Below are 27,948 nucleotides of genomic sequence, written 5' to 3'. Positions count from 1 at the left end.
TTCTGGAGTGCCTCTGGGCTTATATTGCTGGGACTGCCCTCCTCTCTTGCCTTACTCCCCTGCAGTTGCAGGAACTCTAGTAACCTCTACAAATAGAGGGGATCCAGACAGCTATACGTCATAAAGTCCTGGGTACAGAAGGATTTACAGTAGAATACTATTCACGTTCAGGGCAGCCCTGGCGCCCCAGCTGCTCGAGGTGTTTTGCTAAGCACATCAGGGAAGCCCTCCTTGTGGTGCTACCCAAGACTGGTAGGGACCCTCTAGAGCAGGGATCTTCAACCTTTTCTGTACTGAGAGCTACTTATGTTCAATGAAACAGATTTAGAGCTACTAAGATTATTAAAAGTGTTGTAGAATTTCAATTCAATTATATGTATATTAATTCAACCAAGCAAAAGCTTTCTAATGTAATAAGCTGGGCTGCACAGAGGTGACCTACTCAGCGGTAGCTGGAGAGCTACAGTATGTCATAAGCTACTGGTTGGAGACCCCTGCTCTAGAGGTGAGCCCTTATTGGCCCTTATCAATGTTGAATGTTGATAACAAGATATTAAGTAAAGAGTCAGCAAATCGATTGCTTCCATGACTCTGGTCTATAGTGCATAGCGACCAATGTGGGTTCATAACCCATAGGGCTACCTCTGGCAATACACGTAGGCTGTGTCACATTAGGGGGAAAGTCGAGGGGTCAACAGGTCTCCCAGTCGTGTTTTCCCTCGACTTCGAAAAAGCTTTTGACACCCTAGGGTGGTAATAACTTGTGCTCCGCCTGGGAGCCCTGGGGATGGGTCCCGAGTTCTTGGGATGGATTTGGCTGCTCTACGCAGCGCCGCAGGCCAGGGTGCTGATGGGAGATCAAATCTCTCATCAGTTTTCTATAGGTAGGGGAACATGGCAGGGGTGCTCACTATCGCCCATAATTTTTGCATTGGATATGGAAACCCTGGTCGCCCTGCTACAAATAAAAGGGGTCCGTACTGGAGCATAGTTGTGTGTTCTCGCTGGCAAACAGTCTCATTATATGTGGTATATTTATGGACACCTACTTGGGACCTCCAAGCTCTCTTTAATTCATTAGACCTGTTTGTAGATATGACAGGACATTGAGTAAATTACTGTAAGTCGTGTATCTTTCCCCTGCAGATGGTGAGCCATGTGGAGGCAGAACGATTCGAATTTCACTACCTCCCTTGTCGACCCGAGACTTTCGGGTACTTGGTGGTCAATGTGTATTAAACTGACAAAGACTTCCTGGATGGAAATCACGGTAGAACCTTGGAAGCTCTGTGGCAGTCTGTGTGTTTCTGGACACTCTTGCCCCTGTCCCCGGTGGGCCTGGCCTCCATAGCAAAAATGTCAATATTACTGCAGCTCCTCTACCTCTTCACAGCAGTGCCTGTGATTCCACCAGGGCCTTCTTCAGGGACCTGCGAAGACTCCTGTCTGATCTCGCATGGGGAGGGGTGTCCAAACAAGTATCTATTTGTACACTACAATGCCCAATATTGGAAGGTGGCTTGGGAGTACCTGACCTAGAATGCTACTTTGCGGTAGAACAGTTGCAATGGCCCATGCAGTAGTTAGCAGGTGATATTATGGGTGAGGGTAAATTGATTGGTGACAAACTGAACTGCCTAGGAATATTGGAATGGCTACTATCACCAGAAGGCCCTTCCAGGGGTTTGAGCAGACTGGCACCTTCCGAAGTAGTGCTGGAATAGAATTATTCAACCACATCGGGGCACACTGCCTTACACCCCTCAATTGCCACTGTGGTGCATGCCTGGGTAAAGAACCCTAATAGACGCCCATGACTCCACACCTTTGCGGGAGGTGGGGGTGACCTGCCATGGTGAGTTCTACACTGGCGGAAACCTGCACTCTTTTCAGGAGCTGCAGGACAGTACTACGTTGGGAGCCGGCCGGTTCCTAACATATAATCCCTTGATACTCAAGATGCGGAACATCTAGGTGGTGGGACAGGAGGCCCCTCCCATCCATAATGGATTACAATGTATACTGAAGCATGGATTAGGTCGCAGAGCTGTTACAGTACTCTGTGAAGCGCCTCAAGCAGCGGATGCAGATCTGACGCTGCTTAGCAAGCCCAGATGGGACGCCTGTTGGGGCACCATGCTGACTCCCAAGCAATGGAGGATGGCACTTGAAGAGGTAAAACAGGTTCCCTGTACCGCTTTCTTGAAGTTTACCCAGTTCAATTACCTGCATCACACTTACATCACCCCATACGTCCCCGCTGAATGTTACCCAGAGTGACTCCATTGTGCCCTAGATGTGATCACCATGATGCAACTTTTATCCACATGGTGTACTGTAGACATGGGGACAAGTCATGGTCCATATCTCAGAGATCATTGATGCACAATTACAGACTGATCCCCTACATTGCCTGTTAGGTATCACAAAGTGCACTAAACATTACTTAAAACTAGCCAATTTGGCTATGGGCCTCTTCAAACACCTCACAGCTATGTCATGGAAAGCCTTGCAGTCACCTTCAATAGATTATTGGCTCCGAGAAGTAATCAAATGAGCTTTGGCTGAGGCTGTTATGACAAGAGAAGCATGCTTGCAGGAGGAGCTGAGGTTGCCACCCTCTGGGACACCTATGTACTTAAGATAAGTTGAATGCGTCCACATGATTACAGTTAGACTCAAGAGTACCTCCAGCTTCCTACTCTCCACGACCTGATTGCTAATTTAGGGTCTTTGGACAGTCCAGGAGCGGAACGCTGTTATCCCCTATACATTCATGATATATATGAAGTGAGTCCCTTCCCACCTTTTTTCCATGGCTCTGTGGCCACACGGGCGGGAGAGTGCCATCTCACGCACGGCCAGTTCATGATGCCCCCACTATCTCCCTTCACCTAACCCCCACACTACCAACTCCCCTGGTTCGCCACGATTGCCCATGTTGTTTAGATTATGGTTGTTGTTTGGCACTATACACTTTATTGGTCACTATTGTCGTATAATCACAAACTGTTGGTACCTTTACACGTTATGTTATGTTTTTCCCTCCCTTCCACAGGAGTTGAAATTAATTTCATAGTCATACGGATAGTACTCCTTACAAATGTTTCTTGGTGATGCCTCATATTTTCATTTTATCAGACTGTGATTTTTGCTATTGTAGGAATCTTTGTGACCAATATGCCTGTTACATTATACCAATGCTTTGACCATTGATGTACTGCCATGATGTTAAAATATCAATAAAGAAATATATTTATTTTTAAATAACATACAGTGGAGTGCAGTACAGAGGAATGGCATAGAGTGGAATAGCGTAGAGTGTGGTGTCGTGGAGTTCCATACAGTGGAATAATATGGAGTGGTTATTACCAGCGCTGGGATGCTCGTTGGGTATCCATGTGCTATATAAATCCCAAAGAATATAATAGAGTACAGTTTAGGGGCATAGAGTGTAGTAACATACAGTGGAATAGTGTAGACTGGAGTGGTGGACTTGAATAGCGAGTGGAGTGCCGTAGAGCGGAATGGCTTACAGTGGAGTGGTGAAGAGTGGAAAATCACATAGTGCAGTGGAATACGGTGGAGTGGCATAGAGTTAAATACCGTAGAGTGGAGTGTTGTAGAGTGGACCATGATAGAGTGTAATGGGGTAGACTGTTGTGGCTTACAGTGTACTAGCATACAGTGGAGTGGCATAGCATGGAGTTATGTAGACTTGAATAGCGAGTGGAGTGCCGTAGAGTGGAGTGGCGTACAGTGGAGTGGTGTAGAGTGAAATATCGCAGAGTGGAGTGGCATGCAGTGGAGTGTCATAGAGTGGAATAGCGTACACTGGAGTGGGGTAGAGTAGAGTGGCATAGAGTGGGGAGGCATAGAGTGTAGTAGCATACAGTGGAACAGTGTAGACTGGAGTGGCGTACACTGGAGTGGTGGAGAGTGAAATAGCATACACTGCAGTGGCATAGAGTGGGGTAGCATAGAGTGGTATACCGTAGAGTGGAGTGTTGTGTAGTGGGGTAGACTGTTGTGGCATACAGTGTAATAGTCTAGAGTAGAGTGGCATAGACTGAAATAGAGTGGAGTGGCATACAATGAAATAGTGTACAATGGAGTAGTATAGATTGGTGTACAGTTTAATAGTTTACAGTGCAGAGTCGGAGAGTGGAGTGGCGCATGGAGGCATTGCATACAGTGGAATAGCGTACAGTGGAGTGGCATACACTTGAGTGGCGAAGAGTGAAGTGGCGTAGACTGGAGTAGAGAGGGGTAGTGTAGACTGCAATAGCGAAGGGTGGAGTGGGGTAGAGTGGAATGGCATAGACTGGAATAGCGTAGATTTTAGTGGCGTAGAGTGAAGTGGTGTGGAGTGGCATACAATGGAGCAGTGTACATTGGAGTGCTGTAGAGAGGAATAATGTTGAGAGTAATGGCGTACAGTGGAGTGATGCAGAGTGGAGTGCCTTAAAGTGGAATTGCATAGAGTGGAGTGCCGTACAGTGGAGCAACGTAGAGTAGTGTGGCATACATTGGAGTGGCATAGACTGGAGTGGTGTACAGTCTATTAGTGTATAGTGGAGTGTCGGAGAGTGGAGTGGTGTACAATACAATAACGCACAGTTGAGTGGTGTACAGTGGAATAGGGTACAGTGGAGTAATAGAAAGTGGAGTGTGGTAGAGTGTAGTTGCGTACACAGGGATTGCATATAGTGGAGTGGCGTAGAGTGCAGTGGGGTACAGTGGAGGCGGTGTAGACTAGCGAAACATACAGTGGAATGGCGTAGAGTGGAGTAGCTTACAGTGGAGTGGTGTAAAGTGGAGTGGCATAGAGTGGAGTGGCACACAGTGGAAAAGCATAGAGTGAAGTAGAGTAGAGTGTAATGGGGTGGAGTGTAATAGTAGTGTAGAGTGGAGTGTCATATAGGGGAGTGGTGTAGATTGGAGAGAAGTAGAGTGTAATGGCAAACAGTAAACAGCATAAGTGGAGTGACAGTGGAATAGTGTATAGTGGAGTGGCATACAGTGGAGTTGCATACAATGGAATAGCGTAGAGTGGTGTATCGTAGAGTGGGGTGGTATACAGGAGATTGATGTAGACTGGAGTGCTTTAGAATGGGGTGGCAGAGAGTGAAATAACATAGAATGGGGTGGCATAGAGTGGAATAGCGTAGAGGATGGCACTTGAAGAGGTAAAACAGGTTCCCTGTACCGCTTTCTTGAAGTTTACCCAGTTCAATTACCTGCATCATGAACAGCATAAAGTGGAGTGGAGTAGTGTAGACTAGAGTGGGGTAGAGTGGAGTGGAATAGCATACAGTTGGGTTGTATAGAGTGTAGTGGCATACAGTGGAACAGTGTACAGTGGGTTGGCATAGAGTTAAGTAACATACAGTGGAATAGCATAGAGTGGAGTGAGGTACACTGTAGGGGTGTTCAGTGGAATAGCATATCTTGGAGTGCCGTGTAGCGGAATAAGGTTGGGTGGAGTGGCGTACACTGTATTGGGGTAGAGTGGAGTGGAAAAGAGTGGAGAGGTATAGAGTGTAGTAGCAAACAGAGGAACAGCGTAGCCTGGAGTGGCGTAGAGTGGAGTATGCAGGATTCGTGAAGAGTGAAAAAGTATACAGTGCAGTGGCATAGAGTGGAATACCGTAGAGTGGAGTGTTGTAGAGTAGAGAGGGGTAGAGTGGAGTGGAATTGCATTAAGTGTAGTGGCATACAGTGGAGTGACATTGAGTGGTATGCCCTATAGTGGAATCGCGTAGAGTGAAGTAGCATGGAGTGGTGTAACGTAGAATAGAGTGGAATAGACTGGAGTGTTGTACAGTGTAATTGTGTACAGTGGAGGGTTGGAGGGTTGGAGACTGGAGTGGCGTATAGTGGTGTGGTGTACAGTGGATTGCCGTTGAGTGGAATAGCGTACACTGGAGTGGCATAGAGTGGAATATCGTAGAGTGTAGTATTGTGGAGTGGAGTTCCCTAACAATGAAATAACATGGTTATTACCAGCGCTGAGAGGCCCCTTGGGTTGCCATGCGCTATATAAATCCTGAAGAATAGTATAGAATAGAGTGTAGTAGCATACATTGGAATAGCGAAGACTGGAGTGGTGTAGAGTGGAAAGTCTTACAGTGGAGTGGTAGCGAGTTGAAAAGCATACAGTGCAGTGCCATATAGTGGAGTGGTATAGTGTAGAGTGGCATACAGTTAAATACTGTAGAGCGGAGTGTTGTAGTGTGGGCCATGATGGAGTGTAGTGGGGTAGACTGTAGCGGTGTGCAGTGTAATAGCATACAGTGGAGTGGCATAGCATAGATTTACATAGGCTGGAATAGCATAGAGTGGAGAGCCCTAGAGTGGGTGGCATACAGTAGAGTTGTGTAGTGTGGAATATAGTGTAACAGTGTAGAATGGAGTGTTGTACAGTGAAATAGCGTAGTTGTAGTGGCATACATTGTAGTGACTTAGACTGGAGTGGTGTACAGTGTAATATCAGACAGTGAAGTGGGGTAGAGTGGAGTGGCTTATAGTGGAATAGCGTAGAGTGTATTATCATAGAATCGAGTTGCGTACAGTGTAGAGTGGAGGTACATAAAGTGAAGTGGCATGCCAACTATCATTAAAATCCGTTCAGCTGTTTTAGCTCTATGTGCCACACAAACGTTTATTGAAAATGATTTGGGAAAAAAACACGATTTTGGGACTCCCCTTTTTTCTTTGTGCCTCTTTGACGAATCACCTTAGAACTTTTCATCATCAGCCAATGTAGAAAAGGCTATAGGTCTGAAAAGTTTCTTGGAGATTCATGAAACGGGGCAATATTATTAGCAAGTAAAAATCTGAGGAATTTCAATACCTAGTAATCCTAACTATAACTACGGAGTGGCTATAATGATTTTAAACTCAATATTAAAACACTCTTAAAAAAACAATGGTACCTGAGAAATGAATACCTGTGATATTTTTGACATAATTATATAACTACGATATAAAAGAGCCGCAATATTTCTGAGACAACATAAAAGTAAAACCCTTAAACATGATTATTCCTTGTGCAGCGCTCAGCGCTCTACTGAAGAAACCATCAGCGGACCCCACCGAACTCAAAAACTACCGCCCCATCTCGCTCCTCCCGTTTCCGGCCAAAGTCATCGAGAAAACCGTCAACAAGCAGCTGGCCGCCTTCCTCGAGACGAACGGATCCCTTGACCTCTCGCAGTCTGGCTTCCGGGCCAACCACAGCACCGAGACCGCCCTCATCGCAGCCACCGATGACATCCGAGCCCTGCTCGACAATGGAGAAACTGCGGCCCTCATCCTCCTGAACCTCTCCGCGGCATTCAACACTGTCTGCCACCGCACCCTAGTGCAGCGCCTCAGCAACGTCGGAATCCAAGAGAAGGCACTAGAATGGATCATCTCCTTCCTTGCCGGAAGGACACAGAGAGTCCGCCTCCCCCTGTTCAGATCAGAAGCCACCGAAGTCATCTGCGGCGTTCCTCAAGGCTCCTCGCTCAGCCCCACCCTCTTCAATGTCTACATGAGCCCCCTTGCGGCCATCGCACGCCAACACAACCTCAACATCATCTCTTACGCCGACGACACCCAGATGATCCTCTCCCTCACCAACGACCCCGCCACCGCCAGAGCCAACCTACACGAAGGGATGACAGACGTAGCCGAATGGATGATGAACAGCCGCCTGAAACTGAACTCAGAGAAGACGGAAGTCCTCATCCTGGGCTCTTCGTCCTCCGCCTGGGACGACTCCTGGTGGCCCCCCGCCCTGGGCAGCGCACCCAAACCAACAGACCACGCACGCAACCTAGGATTCATCCTGGACTCCTCCCTCTCCATGACCAGACAAGTCAACGCCGTCTCCTCGTCGTGCTTCAACATCCTGCGCATGCTTCGTAAGATCTTCCGGTGGATCCCCACCGAGACCAGGAAGACGGTCACCCAGGCCCTCGTCACCAGCCGACTAGACTACGGCAGCTCCCTCTATGCCGGAACCACTGCCAAACTCCAGAAGAGACTCCAGCGGATCCAGAACGCCTCTGCGAGACTCATCCTCAACATCCCCCGACACAGCCACATCTCCGGACACCTGAGAGACCTGCACTGGCTCCCGGTCAACAAGAAAATCACCTTCCGTCTCCTCACCCACGCACACAAAGCACTACACAACCAAGGCCCGAGATACCTCAACAGCCGCCTCAACTTCTACACTCCCACACGCCAGCTCCGATCGACCAGCCACGCCCTCGCCGCCGTCCCCCGCATCCGAAGAGCCACCACAGGAGGAAGGTCCTTCTCCTACCTGGCCGCCAAGACTTGGAACTCCCTCCCAACCCACCTCCGCCTGACCCAAGACCACCTCGCCTTCAGGAAACAGCTCAAGACCTGGCTATTCGAGCAATAGCGGACCCCCCCTCCCCAAGCGCCTTGAGACCCTCCGGGTGAGTAGTGCGCTATATAAGTGCATTGATTGATTGATTGATTGATTGCAGATACAAGTAGTTGGTATCACTGACCTCATCTTTGTTTAGAGGACCCTACGACCTTATCTGAATGGATATCCAGTTGCACACTATCCCAAGTATCAGCTGGGGTCGAGGTCCACAGAATGTTAAATTTCTATTGCACCATTGGTGTAGACGAATGATCATGTTCATAACTAAAGAGAGAGTAGGACCATGACTCAAAAGACTCTGCCACAAAAATTCCCATCTATTGGTGTGCATAGCCATAAAGAAAGCTGTATTTGACAACTCGTGGCTGGGACAAAAAAAAGTCAACATTCAACAAATCTGATGTTATTTTTTCTTTCCATTTTTTTCAGATTCAGCAAAAAATGTAGTCGCCGGTGTCATCAATCAGCCAGCCGCCCCAAAAGATGAGTGTACCCTTGCCCTCATCAAAGGAGGAGCCCTGCGCCAGCAAGAAGTATACTATCAATACCAAGCCACCAAAATTCCTCTCTTGTTGAGGGACTGGGCACCAGAGTTCTTGGACTACCTTCTTCGTAAAAATTACAATGTGGAGAACATTGGCAAACAGTAGCTTCTGATATTGCAAGAACCTGAGCCAAACCAATCAAGTGTACTATGTCACTAGATACATGATCTGTGGGTAGCATACTACTTGGGTAGGTGGCACAAAATTAGACTACACCAGTTTTACATTCTAATACTGATTAAAGTCCGAACTTCTCTGCAAGTGGACAAATTGTATCAATGAGCGAGTTGTTTCTTGAACTGTCATTTGATGTATAAAGCCTCAATTTCTACCTACTGATTTCGCCCAGGAGGAGGAGCCATGAAAGAAGGATATGAAGATTTTGGGTCACAGCAAGAGGAGAGCCTTCATTTGTTCATCCATGTACAAGCCTTACCCTGAAGTGCATAACTATTCCCTTAATAGTCTCATTTTAAAGGTTTTGGTGCCAATTCACAAAGGCACGTGACTGAATAAAATAGTGCTCCATGAGTACTATTTTAAATACCACAGAATGCCTTTGTAAGAAGGCCTCCATGGAGTGACTACGATATTGAATGGAAATGTTTTTCTAGGCAACAGCAGCATCACTTGCCTGATGAGTGCAGCACGGTTCCATAAAACAATAACATTGAAGCAATGGAAGATTGAATTCGTAACATCAACAGGTAAACTTTCAAAGATTTTCAGATTAAAGTGTAGTTATTGTGGAATTAGAGAGGTCAAGGCATTTTTGTGGATCCTTGGTGGATTAAGAACAGTTCATCATTAGCGGCTGCATTATCCAAGTGTCCGGGGGGGGGGGGGCGCAACGGTAGCGCTGGTGCACATATAGCGCCAGCACTATCATCAGGAGGCGTTCCCTCATTTCCACAGGGTCATGGCCCCATACAAATAAGTGAATCCCTTTTCTTCTGCCCCCGCTCCATATCGCAGATGTGGGTGAAGAGGCAAAGAAGTTATGAGGAGGCGCACTAACAGTGCACTTACTGAACCTACCTGCAAGGGGATTTCTAATGCCCTTTAAAAGTGCAGGTGGGTTGCCACAGGCTCTGTGAAACATGAAGCGGCTTCTAAGCAGCCCCTCCATTTTTTAAATGAATGCGCTGACCTGGGGGCCGCACGAGTGCGCTGCATCCCTGGGGGGCAGTGCATTCATCCTAATACGCTGCATTTTTAGGTCTCGGCCTGCGTTGCACTGCGCAGCGAGACATTTAGTAGGTGAAAAACGGGGATTTAGCACTGACCTAGGAATCGCACACGCTCGTGCTTGTGCGATTCCTTTTGTGCTACACCATTGGCCTTTGCGTGCGTCTTTTTATAAAAGACTGCACGCAATTGGCCAAGGGCAGGCACGTTGCTCCACCCACGGCCTATTGGTGTCTATTACGCGCTTGGTGTGCATAATAGACACCAATAGGCTGTGTGGTTTCAATTATCGTGCGCGCACCACTCCTGGGATTGATTATTTTTGGATCTATTTCCCAGGGAAGCAACGGAAGGACGAGTGAATCCATGCATATCAACGCATTTCACTCATACCGATCTATGATCCAGTCTTCACGAGGACACATAGGCGATATTATTGCATTTTCAACATAGTTTGTTTTTTACGCCAAGCGGAGGAAACAGCAGTACTGTAAATAAATATATGTATAATTGCTTCCTCATGCTGCACAGCAACCTAGCACCCGTCACGTGACCCCGTCAGCCACTGCTGGCTTTTAGCAAACAGTCCCCGGGGCTCGCAGTTTTCCATACACTTGCAAAGTTCTGCTGACTACACAGCCTTAGTGCCAATATCGGCAACAGTTATCACAAAACACATCAGTAACAGTTATCACAAAACACCTAAGTACATAAATAAACACACGACACTGTAATGTAAGTGGAGAAATATTGCTGCAGGTTTATTAGCATAACCAATATGCAAACAAGGTGGGTTATCTTACGGGCGATCCCAGGGCAGGCCAGCACCTATGCCGCCTGCCCGTCTGATAAGCCTAGAGTCACCATGGCAACGCCAACTGGTGTATACCAAATATTGGGAGGGTCCACCCCTCCCATCCGTGGACCACCAGTCCACTTGCTTCACACGCCCCCCCGTGATGGGTGGGCGGAGCATACATGGCAGCCCCCGGTTGCTCAGACCCACAACCGCCTTTCGGTTAACGGGGCGCCGTCGTTCTTCCAGGGGACACGCTAAAACATCCCTGGGTATCCTGGCTTAGCACCCCGCGGTGCTGCTGCATGACGTACCCCTTGGTATGTGCAGACCCTGGATCGCCCTGTAACTCCTCCTGCAACACAAAGTAAAATTGTTAGAAGACCTGGCCCCCCCCTTTGTCCCTCCGGACGCCGGGTAAGCGGAGGGGCAGGCAAGGCGAACGAGCGGACAAGAGGATGAGGAGGGGGCGGAGACAGTATATGTACCCCTGTCTCCTCCCTGCCCTCGCCGGAAGCCGCTATCAGTTGGGGTCTCCCCTGGACTAGCCCAGGGACTCGACCTCCCACCCCTGTGCCTTCCTGTGGCACTAAGGCGGCCGCCCTCCAAGGGGCGGGCCGCTGCGCAACCCCCCCCGGGCAGCCTTACAGAGGTCACAGCTGCAGGAGATCACAAGTGACCTGGAGGGCGCGCAGTAGCTGTGCACAATCCCTGCAGATGTTTGTACATTGAACTAATTAGGCCGTCGGCAGGTTACTGCTCTTGGATTTGTTGAAGTGCCGGTGTTCTAAGGAGCTGCGCTCTCCCATCGGGACCGGCTTGGGTGAGGGACGCCAGGTACACACCTTTTCCTCCCCTGGTGTAGAGCTTAAAATGCAGGAACTTAGTCCTGCACCCCTGTACAGTACAGCCCTTGTCAGCAGTATTCAATATTTAACTATAAGTTTTAGCAGGAGAGTGCTGGCTTACATGGCCTGCCTTGAGCATGGAGAGCTGGACCAAGGCCCGGGGCGCCAATATTCGTCGAGCGCAGCAGGAAGCCTCCTAACTTAATGTTATGCAAACAGCAGCTCGTCCAATGGTCTCGATTAGGTGCCTTTAAAGACTTTGTAATCAGCGCTTAAGGTACTTCCTCGTAATTATTTGCTTACCATCACCCCCCTGCCCTCCTCCCAACTTCCTCACACCTCCTGCCGTCACACCCCAACGCCCCCCACCCGCTCCCACAACAAACGCCAATTTTTCCTTCACCCAGGGCGCTGTCCCGGCCGTACTACGCACAGGTTCTCGGGGATAATGTGCACCTGTGCTCCCATGTTTCCCTTATAAAAGGAGGGACTGCCGCTGCCCGCGTCCCACGCAGAGGGACATCAGCAGGGCAGCCTTCTAGTGGCCGCCCGTCGCAGCCTCCCCCCCCCCCTGCTCCGTCTCGCTAGCGAGGCCGCGCCCAGGGAGGGGAGCTCCCAATGAGTTTGCCTTTAGGAGGCGTGCCGATAGTGGGGGGGCGAGGCTAGACCCCCTACTTAGGCGTCTCTCTCCCCCAGATCCTCCTCTGCTTCCTGCGCGCCGCTCCTACCTGGCCACGCGTATTGCCTGCCGTCCGCACCACGCGATTACGACCGGGGCCCCCTTCAGCGTCGTCGTGCTCTTCGAGATATCAGCTATACTGCGGTGAGTCTTGCTAACCCCTCCCACCCCACCCCGGCCCTGTCCCTGGGCATGACCAGGTGGACGGGCCTTGTGGCTCGGATGCCATGGGTGTGGGGGGCGCAAGCGGTGTCAGGGGGCTTCTTGCGTGGTGCGAGTGAGGCTAGGGCGGCAGGTTGCGAGTGGGTCGTTTCGTCCACGTGCGGTTTTCGTGTCGGTTGTCGGGCGTCGGGGGTAGAGAATGATGAGAATGATGGATGTAGCCACACCTTCGCGCCAAAACTCTGCCCGGCCGTCCGTCCTTTAACCAACACCCCCCCCCCCATCCCATCCCGCGCGGCCATCTTGCCGTGACCCTCTGGTTACTGAGGTGCGAGCCCCGCAAACGGGGCCAATGTGATAAAAATTTCAGCTCTTTTGGCCCACGGGTTGGGGGGCCAAAGTGGGTACCCGCGCGGCGGGTGGAAACTTTGGCGGGTCTCTAATAATTGTAGCGCGGCGCGAGTTGGGTCGCCGCCGGGCCGCATGGAGGCCTTGAGGGAGGGGTGGGCCGTTCCGCTGGGGGGCCGGCCTCGGGGGGGTTTGCTTGTATCATTGGACCGGGCATTTCTTCGGCAGAGCGTATTTCGCAAAAAAAAAAAAAAAAAAAAAAATTTAAAGACCCCCTGGTTACCAGCAATTTCCAGGCTCGGTAATTTCCGCAGCCCTACCGTCCGCGCTCAGATTATTGCAGGCTGTTGGCTGATACCGGCGGTAGTCGTGGTCATCGATATACCATGCCGGGTAATGCGATGGTGCACGCGGGTAGTTTCGCGCCGTGTGGGAATCGACGAGCATGGGGCAGGCGCTACTTTGGGCGGGACCATCTGAGGGGCTTTGTGCGGGTTAACCTAGCCCGTTGATCCATCCACCCCACTGGCACGCCCCCCCATCCCCCTTCACCAGCGATTACAGACCAGGAGCTATAGCTCAATTTAAGACTTGTGCCTGGGTTTATAAACGATGTGTCATAAGTTGGCAAAAATTTTAAAACTCTTGCGAGCGCTCGATGGTTACAGCGGGAGCTCCACGGAACCAGTCCAGAAACCGGCTCTCATGCAGCGTCGGCAATGGCAGTGTTGAACCAGCGCGAGCCTGACTCGGTGCTCCGATGACTTTTGGCCGCGATATAGGGGGCAACGGGAGGGAAGCAAGGCGCTCGCATGCAGCGCTTCCCATGCTGGCCGCGTTCTCAGCCAGCAGAAAAACTGGGCGAATTGAATACTTGTTTCCGCCACCAGGAGCTATAGCTCATGGTAAGCCTGGTGCCTCGGGAATAAAAGCTCTCGCAGGACACGGGTTCGGGTCCCGCGAACGCTGTCAAAGTGTCATAAGTTGGCGAAATTGCAAACTCTGTTCGGGTGTAGGTCAATGGTAAGTCCTGTGCCTGGGGTTATAAAGGATCTCACAGGACAAGGGTTCGAGTCCTGCAAACGCTGTCAAAGTGTCATAAGTTGGCAAAAATTTCAAATTCTACTTTACAGGACACGGGTTCGGGCTCCGCACACGCTGTTGATGAGTGCTTGGCCTCACGTTTATGAGGTAGAATTGTTAATTAGGGGCATAGGTTCTTAAAGCAACCATTTGATACGCGGTCACAGATGGCAAATTATGTGTGCCTGACCTCACGTTTATGAGGTAGAATTGTTAATTAGGGGCATAGGTTCTTAAAGCAACCCTTTGACCGTTGTGCGCTTCATTAGTTGAGGGGTAGGGGCATGAGGTTAAGAGTAAATCGCCAAGAAGCCGGCATCCACGATGCTAAGCTCCTGCTGCCGGGGCTGCTAGTTTAGGGGCACCTTGTACAGATAGAACATGCTGATTTACTGCAGTGTGTGGTGCGCGGGTTTTGCTTGCTGCAAGGCGCGGGTGCCGTTTTATAATGCGTTTTAGCTTCGTAAGCCATCCCCGTTAAGACAAGATGGCGTCGCTGATCCCCCGGATGACAAACCACGGGTTGTGCAGCGCGAGAGAAATGTCATCGGTGCGGAGGGTTAACGGGCCTGCTGCAAGCGCGTGGGGATTATGTTGCAGTGAGGGCGCAATTTGTTTAGCGAACCTGCAGCAGCGATTGAAGCGGAGCCAATGAGGATACGCACCATGCAACTGAATGGGCCCTGCAATTTCGGTACTGTCTGCCGGTAGGGATGGCAGGGGAGTAGGGGTTAGCTCTGCTTTCGCCCGCTCTCCTGCGCGGGGGCGAAGCGCCCCCCTTAAAGGGCCGCATGGTCTCTTCCGAGAGCTCGCGAGCCGAGGTCTAACGGCGCCTCCTGCGTGGCAGCGCGAGTCCTTTAGGTGGCTTTCGGGCATAGGGGTTCTAGGTGCCTGCGGTAAAGAGCGGGAGCCGGGTAGATTGAAGAGTGTGTGTGACGCACGTGGCTCGGCCTGTGCGGCTTGCGAAAGAAGCATCCGTAGGTTACTTTCAAAATGGGGAGGTAGACGGCGCCGACTGGGCCCTAGCACCGGATGGCACCATTTAGAGCATGCTTGTGAATGCGTCCTGTCGGCAATCTTTTACGGCATTCATACCTAGGTCATATTGGAAGGAGTGAGTTGCCGAATAGGTACGGGTAGGCCAGGGTCGAATGCGGCGCTCGTTCTTCAACCGTGATTCTGGTCAAATTACTCATATACCAATGCCTACATAAGTACGAGTTTTCCAAGGGGTGCCGTGAGTTGCATTTCAGGATGAAGGAGGGGCATTGGGTGGGGGGACAAGGCCCCCCCTCCACTAGGTTATAGCCCATTTGCACAGCAAACCACGTGGTACGGCCATTGCCACGGCACCGCACCAAATCGTCGTTGTTAAGTGGATGCATCCTCCTATATGTTGACACTGATCAGGCCATATTTTACACCGACACAGTATAGGGAAAGAGCTTGGGTGGACTTACGGTTTCTGTGCCTGGCAATTGTCTCGGGCGCCAGGACTTATGACAGCTGCTCATTCATTAATGAGCAGAGGATGACAATGAGGCAGCGGGTACCCAGAAGAGCATCAAAGTTAGGCAGAGGGGCTCATGTACCGCATGCATTACCGACCATTGGCAAGGTCAACAGTCCTGGTTTGCGGTAGGTGTAATTTTGCGGGTAGATCATATTGCTGGTTGCAACGACTGAAGAGGCAGGTCCATGCTAAGCTAATATTTCAAATTTTGCCCAGTCAAATGGGGAGGACCTGCGCAATGGATCAACATGCTTGTTTTAATCAATTAGGTGCAGGTAGAGAAGGCCAAGCAGTCAGGCAGGGGAACTGGTTGGGGCGGGACTCCCAGGGGTGAGGTGAAAGCTCAGATCTTGAGTCGAGTAGTAGTACAGGGGCTGTTGAGTCCTATGTTGAAATGTGGCTAGAGTTACATATATGCATGTTGCAACGTGACTCAGGTATATTTTCCTCTGAAAGGGCTTGGGAGTGTAAAACGTTAGTAAGTTTGGCTAGTAGTGTTTGGTGACTCGGCCTCAACATGCCGAAATGGAGGCATTTTCGAGATGATATGCTTGTTAGCCACAATCATGACTCATTTATCGTATGCAACAAAGAGGCATGGTCAAAGCTAATAGTACTGGCTTGTTGTAGGTGCGGGGTTGCAGGAGTACAGATCTGGCTGCAAAGATAGAGAGCTGGGGAGAGGAGTTAGGGTGCTTGCCCTCAGACCTGGGGAACTGGGTTGGGATCTCGGTAATGACGCTAAAACATCCTGTGATTCTGGGCAAATCACTTAATCTCCCCTGTGTGTCGGCACAGTTGGGCTCTGTGTAGGTCAACCATAGTGGGTATGTCGCATGTCCTGCTCAGGTCTCTTAGCAAGGGACAGTTACTTGGGCATGCTCCTTGCTGTATTCGGCAGCGCACGAATCTATTGCAAGCGCGAGTTGAGTTAGTGGTCTCTCTTAACTTGACGGATGTTTCATTCCTGAAAGCCCTGAACCAGAGGCCACCATCACTATGCACACTAGTGTCCCCTAACTTTCCTTCGTTCCTGGCTTCATGTTGAAAAGGCATGGCTTTATATTTCAAATGTACTCTTTTACGGGCCACTCGCCATTTTACTGAAGAAGTAGGCCTAGGCTGATGGTCATTAAGATAGTCACATGTGATCAAAGATTGGTTTGGATTTGGATTACCAATGTTGTTATTGTGAGTTCCACGCTTGAGTCAAGAGATGCTGCTGTCTTTCATCTTTGGCTTGCTACCCGAAAACAGCTGGTGTAATGTTTTCTTTCAAATCACAGTCATAGTGGCAGCTTAGTCTATACAGAAAAGTCAGCAGCTTGAGCTGTTAGAGACAAGTGAGGCCCTGGGTTCGTGGGTCATACATAACACCTTGACGGTATGTATTGTTATTGTGAGTTCCACACTTAAGTCAAGAGATGCTGCTGCCTCATCTTTTAGCCTTGCTATTCGGGAACAGCTGGTGAAATGATTTCTTCTACTCGGTCATAGTGGCAGCTTAGTCTATACAGGACAGTCACCAGCCTGAGCTGTTTTGAGACATGCGGGAGGCCTGGGTTTGTGTGTCATACATAACATCTTTAAGGTTATTCTCCCTGTTCCACATGGAGGCAAGGTAAAGCCCAGAGTGACATGGTCTACCGAGATTTGGCCTGGCTCGCCTCTTCTGCGACCTTTTGAAGTTTGTTTATTTATTGATGAGGGTGACAGATGCTATCACAGTGTTTTGGTAGGCACCAGGGCCAGATGACATTTAAGGGCACCAGGTCCCAGATATTGGAATTCCCCACCTCTAGAGATCAGGTCCTGCACAGACCTCATGACTTCCCGCAAACTCCTAAAACATGGCCAGTTAGACAGGTATAGGAGTAACATGCCACTCTAACAAGTTCCAGGGTAGCGACAGGAAACCTACATGGTACGTGTGCCCTACAAATTTAGTATCACATAACACAACATATGTAGGATGGTTTTTGGTTCTTCATACTGTTTTAGGAGCAGAACATAAGGCGTTTATTGCACAAACTGAGGGGTTCGAAAGCAGAGCTTGTGGAACCACACAGGATGTTTCATAGGTGCCAGCAAACCACAGGGTTGGAATAAACAATTAAAAAAAAAACAAAAAAAAATTACACTATTTTGGAATTAATTGAATGGAAGTCAACTAGTTTAACGATGTTTGGGACTAATAGTTATGGTTAAGGTGAGATAAGGTTACAGCGTTTTACAAAATCAATTAAAAAAATTGCAGTCAAGTTGTATCAGTCTAAATCATTAACTAACAACATTATACAACAAACCTTACACGAACGGCAAATAGTTTCAGTGCATGTTAAGGCACTGGCCATATGTTCCCGACTATTGTGGTTAGTATTAGGTTTGAATGTGGGATGGAGGTGCTAAGCCAATCCACTCACAAAAAACTGATTGAATTTGATGAATATTAGTTCAAGTTACATGTCGTCTTCAGGAATAAAGCTTTCATTTTAAGTAAATTAAGAAGTAGGAATGGACAGAAATATTTCAATAATATTTTCTTAGTTTGATTTTCTATGAACTATTGAAGACCCAGGCTGGAATAAGACTCCACCATCCTATTAAGGTAACCTAATTTGCAAGAAAATGCAATAGAACTTGTGTTAGCTGGTTAGTAAGATAGATCCCGAGATTGCCAGGTCATTATTGGCAGTAGGGAGGCCAAAACCAGGTGATGTGCTGAGATATTGGTCATTAGAAGTAAACAATAGGATAATAAGAAAATGTGATAGGAAACAAAAATAGAGAGCTTTGGCCGGAAAGGTAAATACGGCAGCGTCAGCAGTTTTATCTATTTCATTGCGTACTGTAGGAAGGTGAGATTGTCTCAACAAATCACTTGCCAAGAATGCTGTCGCTGGCCAAGGGTGGCATTACTATTCAGAGACAGTGTCATGAAGGAGCCAGGGACAGTGAGCATATGTTGCCCGTGTGCTGGGTGAGAGTACAGAGACAGAGACTGTTGCCCCCCCTACTGTCTGATGTTCACAGCTTTTAAGCACCCATCCCATCATTGGGTACCCGTGATGTCAGCTGGCGTGGATAAACGGAGGGAAGGCAGTTAACTCACACGTTACCTCCATCCTGCTTTACTGTGCTTAGCTGTTGAAAACACACTTCCAAGCCAGAATGACCCTAGTTGGCCCAATTAAAAATCACCATAGGATTTCATGTCCATATACGCCAAAGCTAGCTCGTAGGGGCAGGGCACCTATAACAGCGAAGGGAGGAAGGGGGGGCTCTGGCAGCGACGGGAGCCTCCCTAGAGCTGTGGCGGAGTTACAGGGCGATCTGGAGGCAGAAGGGTATAGTAAGGGTACCTCTGCGACAGGCGGTACAGTAAGGGTACCCCTGTCCGGCACAGTTAGGGTGCCCGAGCCAAGGTCCGGGAGCCGAAGGAGGTTCTGGGAAGACCGCGACGGCGCCCCGTTAGTCCTTCGGGCGGTTGGGGGGCCTGACCAACTGGGGGTGTGCCACAACACGCTCCGCCCCTGTCAAAAGGGGCGGGAGTAGGAGACAGATCACGTGACCCAGTGGATGATCTGAAAATATGTGCCGTACTGCCGGGCATCGACCCACCGTGCGTGCTGGCTCACCAGGCGGGCGGAGCAGCGAGGGGCTGCTTGCCCTGGATCGCCCGTAAGATAACCCATTATCGTCATACTTATGTTGTATGAAATAAACCTGCAGCAGTTCTTCACCCACAATGAAAGTGTCAGTGTAATCCTTGGGTGACGTCTGTGCATGCGTGTTGAGTGGAGCGGATGACGGTGTGGTCACTATGCCGCTGCCCGCGTCCCACGCAGAGGGACAACAGCAGGGCAGCCTTCTAGTGGCCGCCCGTCGCAGCCTCCCCCCCCCCTGCTCCGCCTCGCTAGCGAGGCCGCGCCCAGGGAGGGGAGCTCCCAATGAGTTTGCCTTTAGGAGGCGTGCCGATAGGGGGGGGGTGAGGCTAGACCCCCTACTTAGGCGTCTCTCTCCCCCAGATCCTCCTCTGCTTCCTGCGCGCCGCTCCTACCTGGCCACGCGTATTCCCACCCTTTCCGCTTACCCTGCGTGGCGGAGGCAGCGCGTTATTGGAATGTTTTAATGTTTCTTTTTGCATTGCAGGCGGAGTTACAGGGCGATCTGGAGGCAGAAGGGTACAGTAAGGGTACCTCTGCGACAGGCGGTACAGTAAGGGTACCCCTGTCCGGCACAGTAAGGGTGCCCGAGCCAAGGTCCGGTAGCCGAAGGAGGTTCTGGGAAGACCACGACGGCGCCCCGTGATTCCTTCGGGCGGTTGGGGGGCCTGACCAACCGGGGGTGTGCCACAACACACTCCGCCCCTGTCAAAAGGGGCGGGAGTAGGAGACAGATCACGTGACCCAGTGGATGATCTGAAAATATGTGCCGCACTGCCGGGCATCGACCCACCGTGCGTGCTGGCTCACCAGGCGGGCGGAGCAGCGAGGGGCTGCTTGCCCTGGATCGCCCGTAAGATAACCCATTATCGTCATACTTATGTTGTATGAAATAAACCTGCAGCAGTTCTTCACCCACAATGAAAGTGTCAGTGTAATCCTTGGGTGACGTCTGTGCATGCGTGTTGAGTGGAGCGGATGACGGTGTGGTCACTATGCCGCTGCCCGCGTCCCACGCAGAGGGACAACAGCAGGGCAGCCTTCTAGTGGCCGCCCGTCGCAGCCTCCCCCCCCCCTGCTCCGCCTCGCTAGCGAGGCCGCGCCCAGGGAGGGGAGCTCCCAATGAGTTTGCCTTTAGGAGGCGTGCCGATAGGGGGGGGGTGAGGCTAGACCCCCTACTTAGGCGTCTCTCTCCCCCAGATCCTCCTCTGCTTCCTGCGCGCCGCTCCTACCTGGCCACGCGTATTCCCACCCTTTCCGCTTACCCTGCGTGGCGGAGGCAGCGCGTTATTGGAATGTTTTAATGTTTCTTTTTGCATTGCAGGCGGAGTTACAGGGCGATCTGGAGGCAGAAGGGTACAGTAAGGGTACCTCTGCGACAGGCGGTACAGTAAGGGTACCCCTGTCCGGCACAGTAAGGGTGCCCGAGCCAAGGTCCGGTAGCCGAAGGAGGTTCTGGGAAGACCACGACGGCGCCCCGTGATTCCTTCGGGCGGTTGGGGGGCCTGACCAACCGGGGGTGTGCCACAACACACTCCGCCCCTGTCAAAAGGGGCGGGAGTAGGAGACAGATCACGTGACCCAGTGGATGATCTGAAAATATGTGCCGCACTGCCGGGCATCGACCCACCGTGCGTGCTGGCTCACCAGGCGGGCGGAGCAGCGAGGGGCTGCTTGCCCTGGATCGCCCGTAAGATAACCCATTATCGTCATACTTATGTTGTATGAAATAAACCTGCAGCAGTTCTTCACCCACAATGAAAGTGTCAGTGTAATCCTTGGGTGACGTCTGTGCATGCGTGTTGAGTGGAGCGGATGACGGTGTGGTCACTAGTGATTTCAAGGGTCAAGAAAACACAAATGAAGGGGAACCAAGAGGCGCCACAGATCGGGGGCTGGTATCTCCCAGCTCATTCACGAGTGACAGTGAACAAGTAAAGCAGCTTTACAGGGCTGGTGAGTAGCTCTAGGTTAAAAGTCACCTTCAACCAATACTGGCTTTGTAAGCAACTTTTCTTTTGTCTTGGGATTGTATTTTTCTGGTGCTCACGTTGTATGTAAGTGCCTACAATTCCCAGCATGCAAAAGAGCGGTGGAAATGGAATTGAAATCCAGAGCTTGCTGAAAGTGTCGCACATCACACGAGGTGCCTACCAGTCTTAAGTCAAGAGATCAGTCCAGCGCTGATACCTGTTTTTAAACAAACATCCACGCAAACTGCAGGAACTCGGTGGCTTCGGGTACAGCATTCCACGTGCTAGCGGCGGAGCCTGGAAATGATTTAGGATTCGGCCCAGAATAGCAGAGAGTGTTATTTTCTCATTTCAGCGGCTCACCACACACACAATGTGGCCGCATTCCTGAAACAATGGCCATATTTGACTCGCATGCCGCGGAGAACCTGCCATCTCCTGTCCAGCGAAACCTCCAACTTGGCAGCGCGTTCCTTCCCCTTTTCCAGAGGCTGGGCCCAGCCTGAGGCTTAGAACCCGAACCCAGTGTCTGCTCAGAGGCCGGATGCGCCTTCTAGGAACTGTGTGTGGATGTTTGAAGTTTGGCTGGACTCGCTTTTAAGCATTCACGACGGAGAATTGTTATCATGGGGCCTATAAGGTAATATATTATGTCATTTTAATGTTGAGGGGATTTCATCTAAAGCACTGGTGCCCAACCGTGGTCTTCCAGCAGTAGAGCCATGCCACATGTACAGGACATAGGTTTTCATACAATCACTCTAAGTGGTACTCATTTACATGAAGGGTGAACCTAACAACGTTGCTGGAGAGAGAACCAGTGACGTAGCAGTGTATTTAACTATGAGGCATGCTATTGGCTGCCTTTGGAAGTCTCCTATGGACTCCACCTCTCCCTTCTGTCTTCCCAGTGAAGCACCTAGCGTCGACCACGCACGAAGCAGGCACAATCTAGGAAGAGCGCATGCGTGTGGCTTATTTTGTCGTTTTTAGTACCCACAACTTTGATCTGTTTGTCTAGCGCTGCCCACCAACCTACCCTTTCTAAGGCGCTGAGTCGAGGGAAGCGCAGGGAAGTTGGAAACGTGATCACCTAGAGCGGTTTACATCTCAGCTGATTATTTGTCGATGCTGCATTTTTTTATACATCCAAATACTGTTTTGCAACCCCATCATGTACCAAGACTTGCAGGAGCCAGCGTGAAAATGCAAAACTGGAGGAGCTTTTAAAACGTAAAGTAAGAATGTTTTATGATTTCTGGAAGAGTCATGTTCTGCTATTGCACAAGCCTTTGTTTGCTCCGTACAACACCACCTTCAGTGATCCAGAAATGACGCGCTATTCATCTATTTGCATACGCCGTGAGGGGAACGGCTGGTCTCTGCCTACGCTTTTTGAAGCGTCCTCCACACGCTCTGTCGCTCTGCTCCACCGCCTCTTTCGCTGTCACCGCCGTGAGGGGAACGGCTTCTCGAACGGACTACCCATCCCAGGGGGCAGTGCGTGGAACCAGTGCTGGGCGTCACCTGAGGGCGCCAGAGGCCCTCAAAAGCACCGAGCGCTTCCCGCACCGCGGGACGTGCTATTCATCTATTTGCATATGTCGTGAGGGGAACGGCTGGTCTCTGCCTCCGCTTTTTGCAGCGGCCTCCACTCGCTGGGTCGCTCTGCTCCACCGCCTCTTGCGCTGTCACCGCCGTGAGGGGAACGGCTTCTCGAACGGACTACCCTATCCAGGGGGCAGTGCGTGGAACCAGTGCTGGGCGTCACCTGAGGGCGCCACAGGCCCTCAAAAGCACCGAGCGCTTCCTGCACCGCGGGACGCGCTATTCATCTATTTGCAAACGCTGTGAGGGGAATGACCGGTTACTCACCGGTAATATTCATTACTCCGAGTCGTAGCCCTCCCCGTCCCAGTCCTAACCAGTTGAGCATAGCTCCTCCCACCAGACACTCCCAAGCAACTTGAAACCCATCCCTTCCCTCCAGGCCACACCCATACCCTGAGGCATATAGCACCGTGACCCGCCACTCCACATCCTGTATCAACCAAGCACAAGAAGCCGAACAGGGAGGGAGGGATGGGAACCTGGACTGGGACGGGGAGGGCTACGACTCGGAGTAATGAATATTACCGGTGAGTAACCGGTCATTACCTCCTCGTCAGCCCTCCCCGTCCCAGTCCTAACCAGTTGAGCAGATACCAAAGCAATAATCGGCTTCACTCAGTAGAAAAACAGACTTTAATAAGCATATAAAAGTCACACCACCGGGGCAGAACGCAACACAGCGTCCCCAAACCCAGCAGACTCAGTCCCCCCAACCACCAAACGATAATGGGACATAAACGTGTGAGGAGAACTCCAGGTAGCAGCTCTGCAGATCTCGGCCATGGAAGCCCCCTGAAAACAAGCCCAGGAAGCCGCCACCCCCCGAGTCGACCTCCCCTGAACAGAACCAGGAGCCAACGCCCCACAGGCCTCATACGCAGCACCCACAGCCCACCGCAGCCAACGACTGAGGGTAGCCCCAGAAGGCTTCAGACCTTGACCAGCCAGCCCAAAGGTCACAAAAAGGGATTCCACCTTACGAAAAGGCGCAGTACGCAACAAATAGACCTCCAGAGCCCTATGAACGTCCAAACAGTGCAGCCGCACCTCCACCTCCGAAAGAGGATCAGGACAGAAAACAGGCAATACCAGATCCGAAGAGCAGTGAAAAGAGGAAGGGATCTTGGGAACAAAGGAAGGATCAGGCCGAAGAACCACCCGATCAGGAAAAAAACGTAAAAAAGGGGCAGAACAAAGCAAGGAGCCCAACTCCCCAATCCGCCGAGCCGAGGTAATAGCCACAAGGAACAGAACCTTGATAGTCAGAAACCTCAAAGACACCTCATGCAGAGGCTCAAAGGGAGCCATCTGCAAAGCCCCCAAAACCAGAGGCAGATCCCAACTAGGAGCAAAGGTCCGAATGACAGGCTTCTGAAGGAAACAACTCCGCAACAAGCGGGACACCAGGGGAACCACCGGGTCACAGACCGAACCCCGAAAGGCCCGGACAGCAGCCCACTGAGCCCTCAGGGAGGACACAGCGAGACCCAAGTCAAACCCGTCCTTCAAAAACTCCAAGACACGCACCGGATCCACCTCCAACGCGGACCACCCACGCACCTCACACCAAGACCGAAAAGAAACCCAATGCCGGGCATAGGACTTGAGAGTCGAAGGGCGCCTGGACCTCTGAATAAATTCCGCCACAGAAGGAGAACACCCCAAAGCCACAAGGTTCATCCTCTCAACAGCCAACCCGCCAATCGCAGGCGGACCAGACACTCCCGAGACAGAGGGGGAAATGACAAGGGACAAGGGACCACCGGCAACCTCCAGCAGGGCCCCACCGCCAACTTCAATAACAGAGGGAACCAAGGCCTCCTGGACCAAACCGGAGCCACCAGGATCACAGAAGCCCGATCCCGCTTGACCTTCAGGAGAACACGCGGAAGCAGAGCAATAGGAGGAAAGGCATATAGCAGACCCCCCTCCCACCGGAAGGACAGGGCATCCACCCTCCAAACCGCCGCAGAGCGAACCAGAGAACAATACTTCTCCCTCAAGGCGTTCCCCGGAGCGGCAAACAGGTCCACCACCGGGATCCCGAACTGAGCCATTAGGCAACCAAACACCTCCTGAGTCAGGCACATGTCCGACAGGGAGGGAAACACCCTGCTCAGGCGATCCGCCTCCGTGTTCAAAATCCCCGGTAGATGCAAAGCCCTCAGAGACAGCAAGTGAGACTCCGCCCACAGGCCTATACTTCGTGCCAACAAATTGAGGGAAGCCACCTTCGCGCTCCCCTGGCGGTTGATATAACACACCACCACCGTGTTGTCTGACCGTACCATCACATCCCTCTGGAGGATCCAAGGCAGAAAATGAGTCAAAGCCAACAGAACCGCCTTCAACTCCCTCCAATTCGAGGACATGCCCGCCTCTGGCACAGACCAGAGACCCTGCACCGACTCCTGACCCAAGACCGCACCCCAACCCAATTCGCTGGCATCGGTCGTCAGGACCAACCTCTCCTGGGACACAAAGGGCGAGCCCTGTAAGAGGTTCCAATCCACCAGCCACCAGGACAATTCTCGGGCGATGGACACCCCCCCCGGAATCAACTGTTCGTAATTCAGAGAGGCCGGATCCCAATGCTCCAGAAGATGATTCACCAGGGGGTACAAGTGTAGACGGGCCCAAGGAACAATCATAACAGTATCTGACATTAGCCCCTGAACACGCAACCACTGGCGAGCCGTGGAAGACTGAGCCCCCAACACCTTCCTCAGCTCGTGCATAAGAGTCAATCTGCGAGGTTCCGACAGGAAGACCTTTCCCAACCTGGTGTTGAACACCCCCCCAATGAACAGCAGATCCTGAGTGGGGTGAAGATGGGATTTCTCCAAGTTCAGAATCCACCCGAACCGTTGAAGGAGACTGCAAACCTCCATGGACTGAGCCTGAGCCTGAAGGAAAGAAGAGGAAGAAATCAACCAGTCGTCCAAGTAAGGGAACACCTGAATACCCCGAGCATGCAATAAACCCACCAAGGGAGCCAACACCTTAGTAAACACCCTCGGAGAGGCCGACAGGCCAAACGGTAATACCTGGAACTGGAAATGATCCACCCCCACACAGAAACGCAGGAACCTCTGAGAATCCGCGTGCACTGGCACATGAAAATAAGCGTCCCGGAGATCGAGCGAAGTCAGGAAATCCCCCACCGACAGGAAGGGAAGAATCAACTGTAGAGTCACCATTTTGAAGGACCGGTGAGGGATACATAAGTTCACTGCCTTCAGATCCAGCACAGGACGGAAGTCCCCATTTGGCTTCTGGATCAAGAACAGGATTGAGTAAACCCCCCGACCCCTTTGACTCACAGGCACCTTCACCACAGCCCCCTTGGACACCAAGTCCCGAACTCCGTCCAACAGAGCACGGCATTTCGCCGGAGACCTGGGAACAGGGGTAGACCTGAACACATCCACCGGAGGAGTTCCGAATTCTATTCTGTAGCCCAGCCGGACCACCTGCAGGACCCACTGGTCCCGAACGAACTCCTCCCAGACAGGAAAAAAAGAAGAGAGGCGACCCCCAACCGGCAACCCCATCATCACATAGTCACGACTTGGAGGGACCTGCCGAAGAGGAAGCACCCTGTTGACCCCGGGACTTGTGGAAGGAAGGGACACCCCGGCCACGTCCCCTACCACGAAAGGGCTGGGCCGCCATTTTAGACTGAAACGCCTGCCCAAAAGCCCGCTTGTAACCCGCAAACTTCCCTTTCTGAGAAGAGCGGACCGGAGCCAACAATTTCTTGTCCTCCGCAGTCTTTTTAATCAAAGCCTCCAACGGCTCACCAAACAGTTTAGAGCCCGTGAAGGGGATCTTCATCACGGCCGCCTTCTGAGCAGCCTCCGCCTTCCAAGACTTAAGCCACAACTGCCTCCTAGCAGCAACCGAGGCACCTGCAGCCGCCGCAGCAGCGCTAAGGGAGTCAAAGGACAAATCTGCCAAGAAACGCAACTGCTGTTCCAACATGGATAAAGACTCCGAGGGATCCTCATCCTGCATGAGCTGCGCAGAAATACTTTGACAGTCTTTAAGAAGTGACTGCACAAGATAGCTGGTGTAAGCTGCAGACCGAACTGCAAGATTAGAGGCAGCAAAGGACCGCTTCAAGGCCCCTTCCACACGCTTGTCCCCAGGATCAGAAGGAACCGCATCCTCAGACACCACCAGGCTCTGAGACGCCATGCCAGCAAGCAGGGAATCCACCTTCACCACGGCCGGGAATTCCTCCGAGAAACCCTGCAAGGGATACCTCCTAGCCAGAAACCGGGGAAAGGCATGTTTGTCCACATCCTTCCATTCCCCCTCCAGCACCCTCCGCACCGAAGCATGAATGGGGAGGCTTTCAGGTTCTCTCTTCAGGTAATTAGCGAAGAAGTCTTCAGACTCTCCACCCGGCACGGGACCAGGGAACCCCAAATTGTCCCGAACATGCTGTAGAACACAACTAAGGTCCGACCCTTGGACAAAACGACCCTTCACCTCCTCATCAGAGTCCATGTCAGGATCTACCTCCGCCGAGGCATCCAATTTCCGTTTCTTAGGCCCAATGGGATCACGAGCCACAAAGGCAGCCGCCACCGCCGCCTCAATCATCTTCTGAATATCTATTAAGGAAGGAGCAGTGGAAGACCCAGCGACCACCTCCTCATCCACACAGCCGAGCTCACGTACATCCGCACCTCTACCCTCCATGTTGTAAACATGAGAACAGAGAAACAGACCCCATTAAATACCGAGCCCAACCAGGGGAAAAAAAAAATATTCTCAAAGGCCAACCAGGGAAAGCCCCACCGATCCCCAGCCAATCCCCAACAGGACTGAAGGCCGGCCCCAAAACGGCCAATCAGAGACTTCCACCCATCCATAAAAGGAAAGGACATGACAGGGCCCAACCATTAAGGATACCAAGAACCCAGAAGCCCCCGCACCAGGAACCAGTGAACAAGGTAAGAAATACCCCCAAAGCCCACTGAAGAAACCTGCCTAGACCGAATCAAAGGGATTAGAACCTGTAACCTTGAGAGTCAGAGCCCCAGACATAAACCAGAAGGCCACAGTGACTCTTAAGAGCAGTAGGAGATTAGAGCCACAAAAAACCCCAGACGA

At 51.3% G+C, this 27,948-nt stretch overlaps 1 protein-coding gene across 1 annotated transcript; it reads right to left on the bottom strand.

Annotated features, from left to right (window-relative positions):
* Window positions 1-9,196: 9,196 nt before the first annotated feature.
* On the bottom strand, window positions 9,197-27,534 carry LOC146870228 (lamina-associated polypeptide 2, isoforms alpha/zeta-like). The gene is made up of 2 exons (XM_085642191.1): window positions 26,478-27,534; window positions 9,197-9,213 (listed from the first exon to the last, which is right to left on the bottom strand). Exons 1-2 carry the CDS (start codon window positions 27,532-27,534, stop codon window positions 9,197-9,199), a joined length of 1,074 nt encoding a protein of 357 aa, XP_085498317.1.
* Window positions 27,535-27,948: the final 414 nt, after the last annotated feature.

This window comes from Triturus cristatus, chromosome 1_1 (genome assembly GCF_964204655.1).
Source record: "Triturus cristatus chromosome 1_1, aTriCri1.1, whole genome shotgun sequence".
Taxonomy (NCBI): Eukaryota; Metazoa; Chordata; class Amphibia; order Caudata; family Salamandridae; genus Triturus; species Triturus cristatus.
Note: the sequence above shows the minus strand (reverse complement) of the source record. Positions and strands in the feature narration are given on the sequence as shown.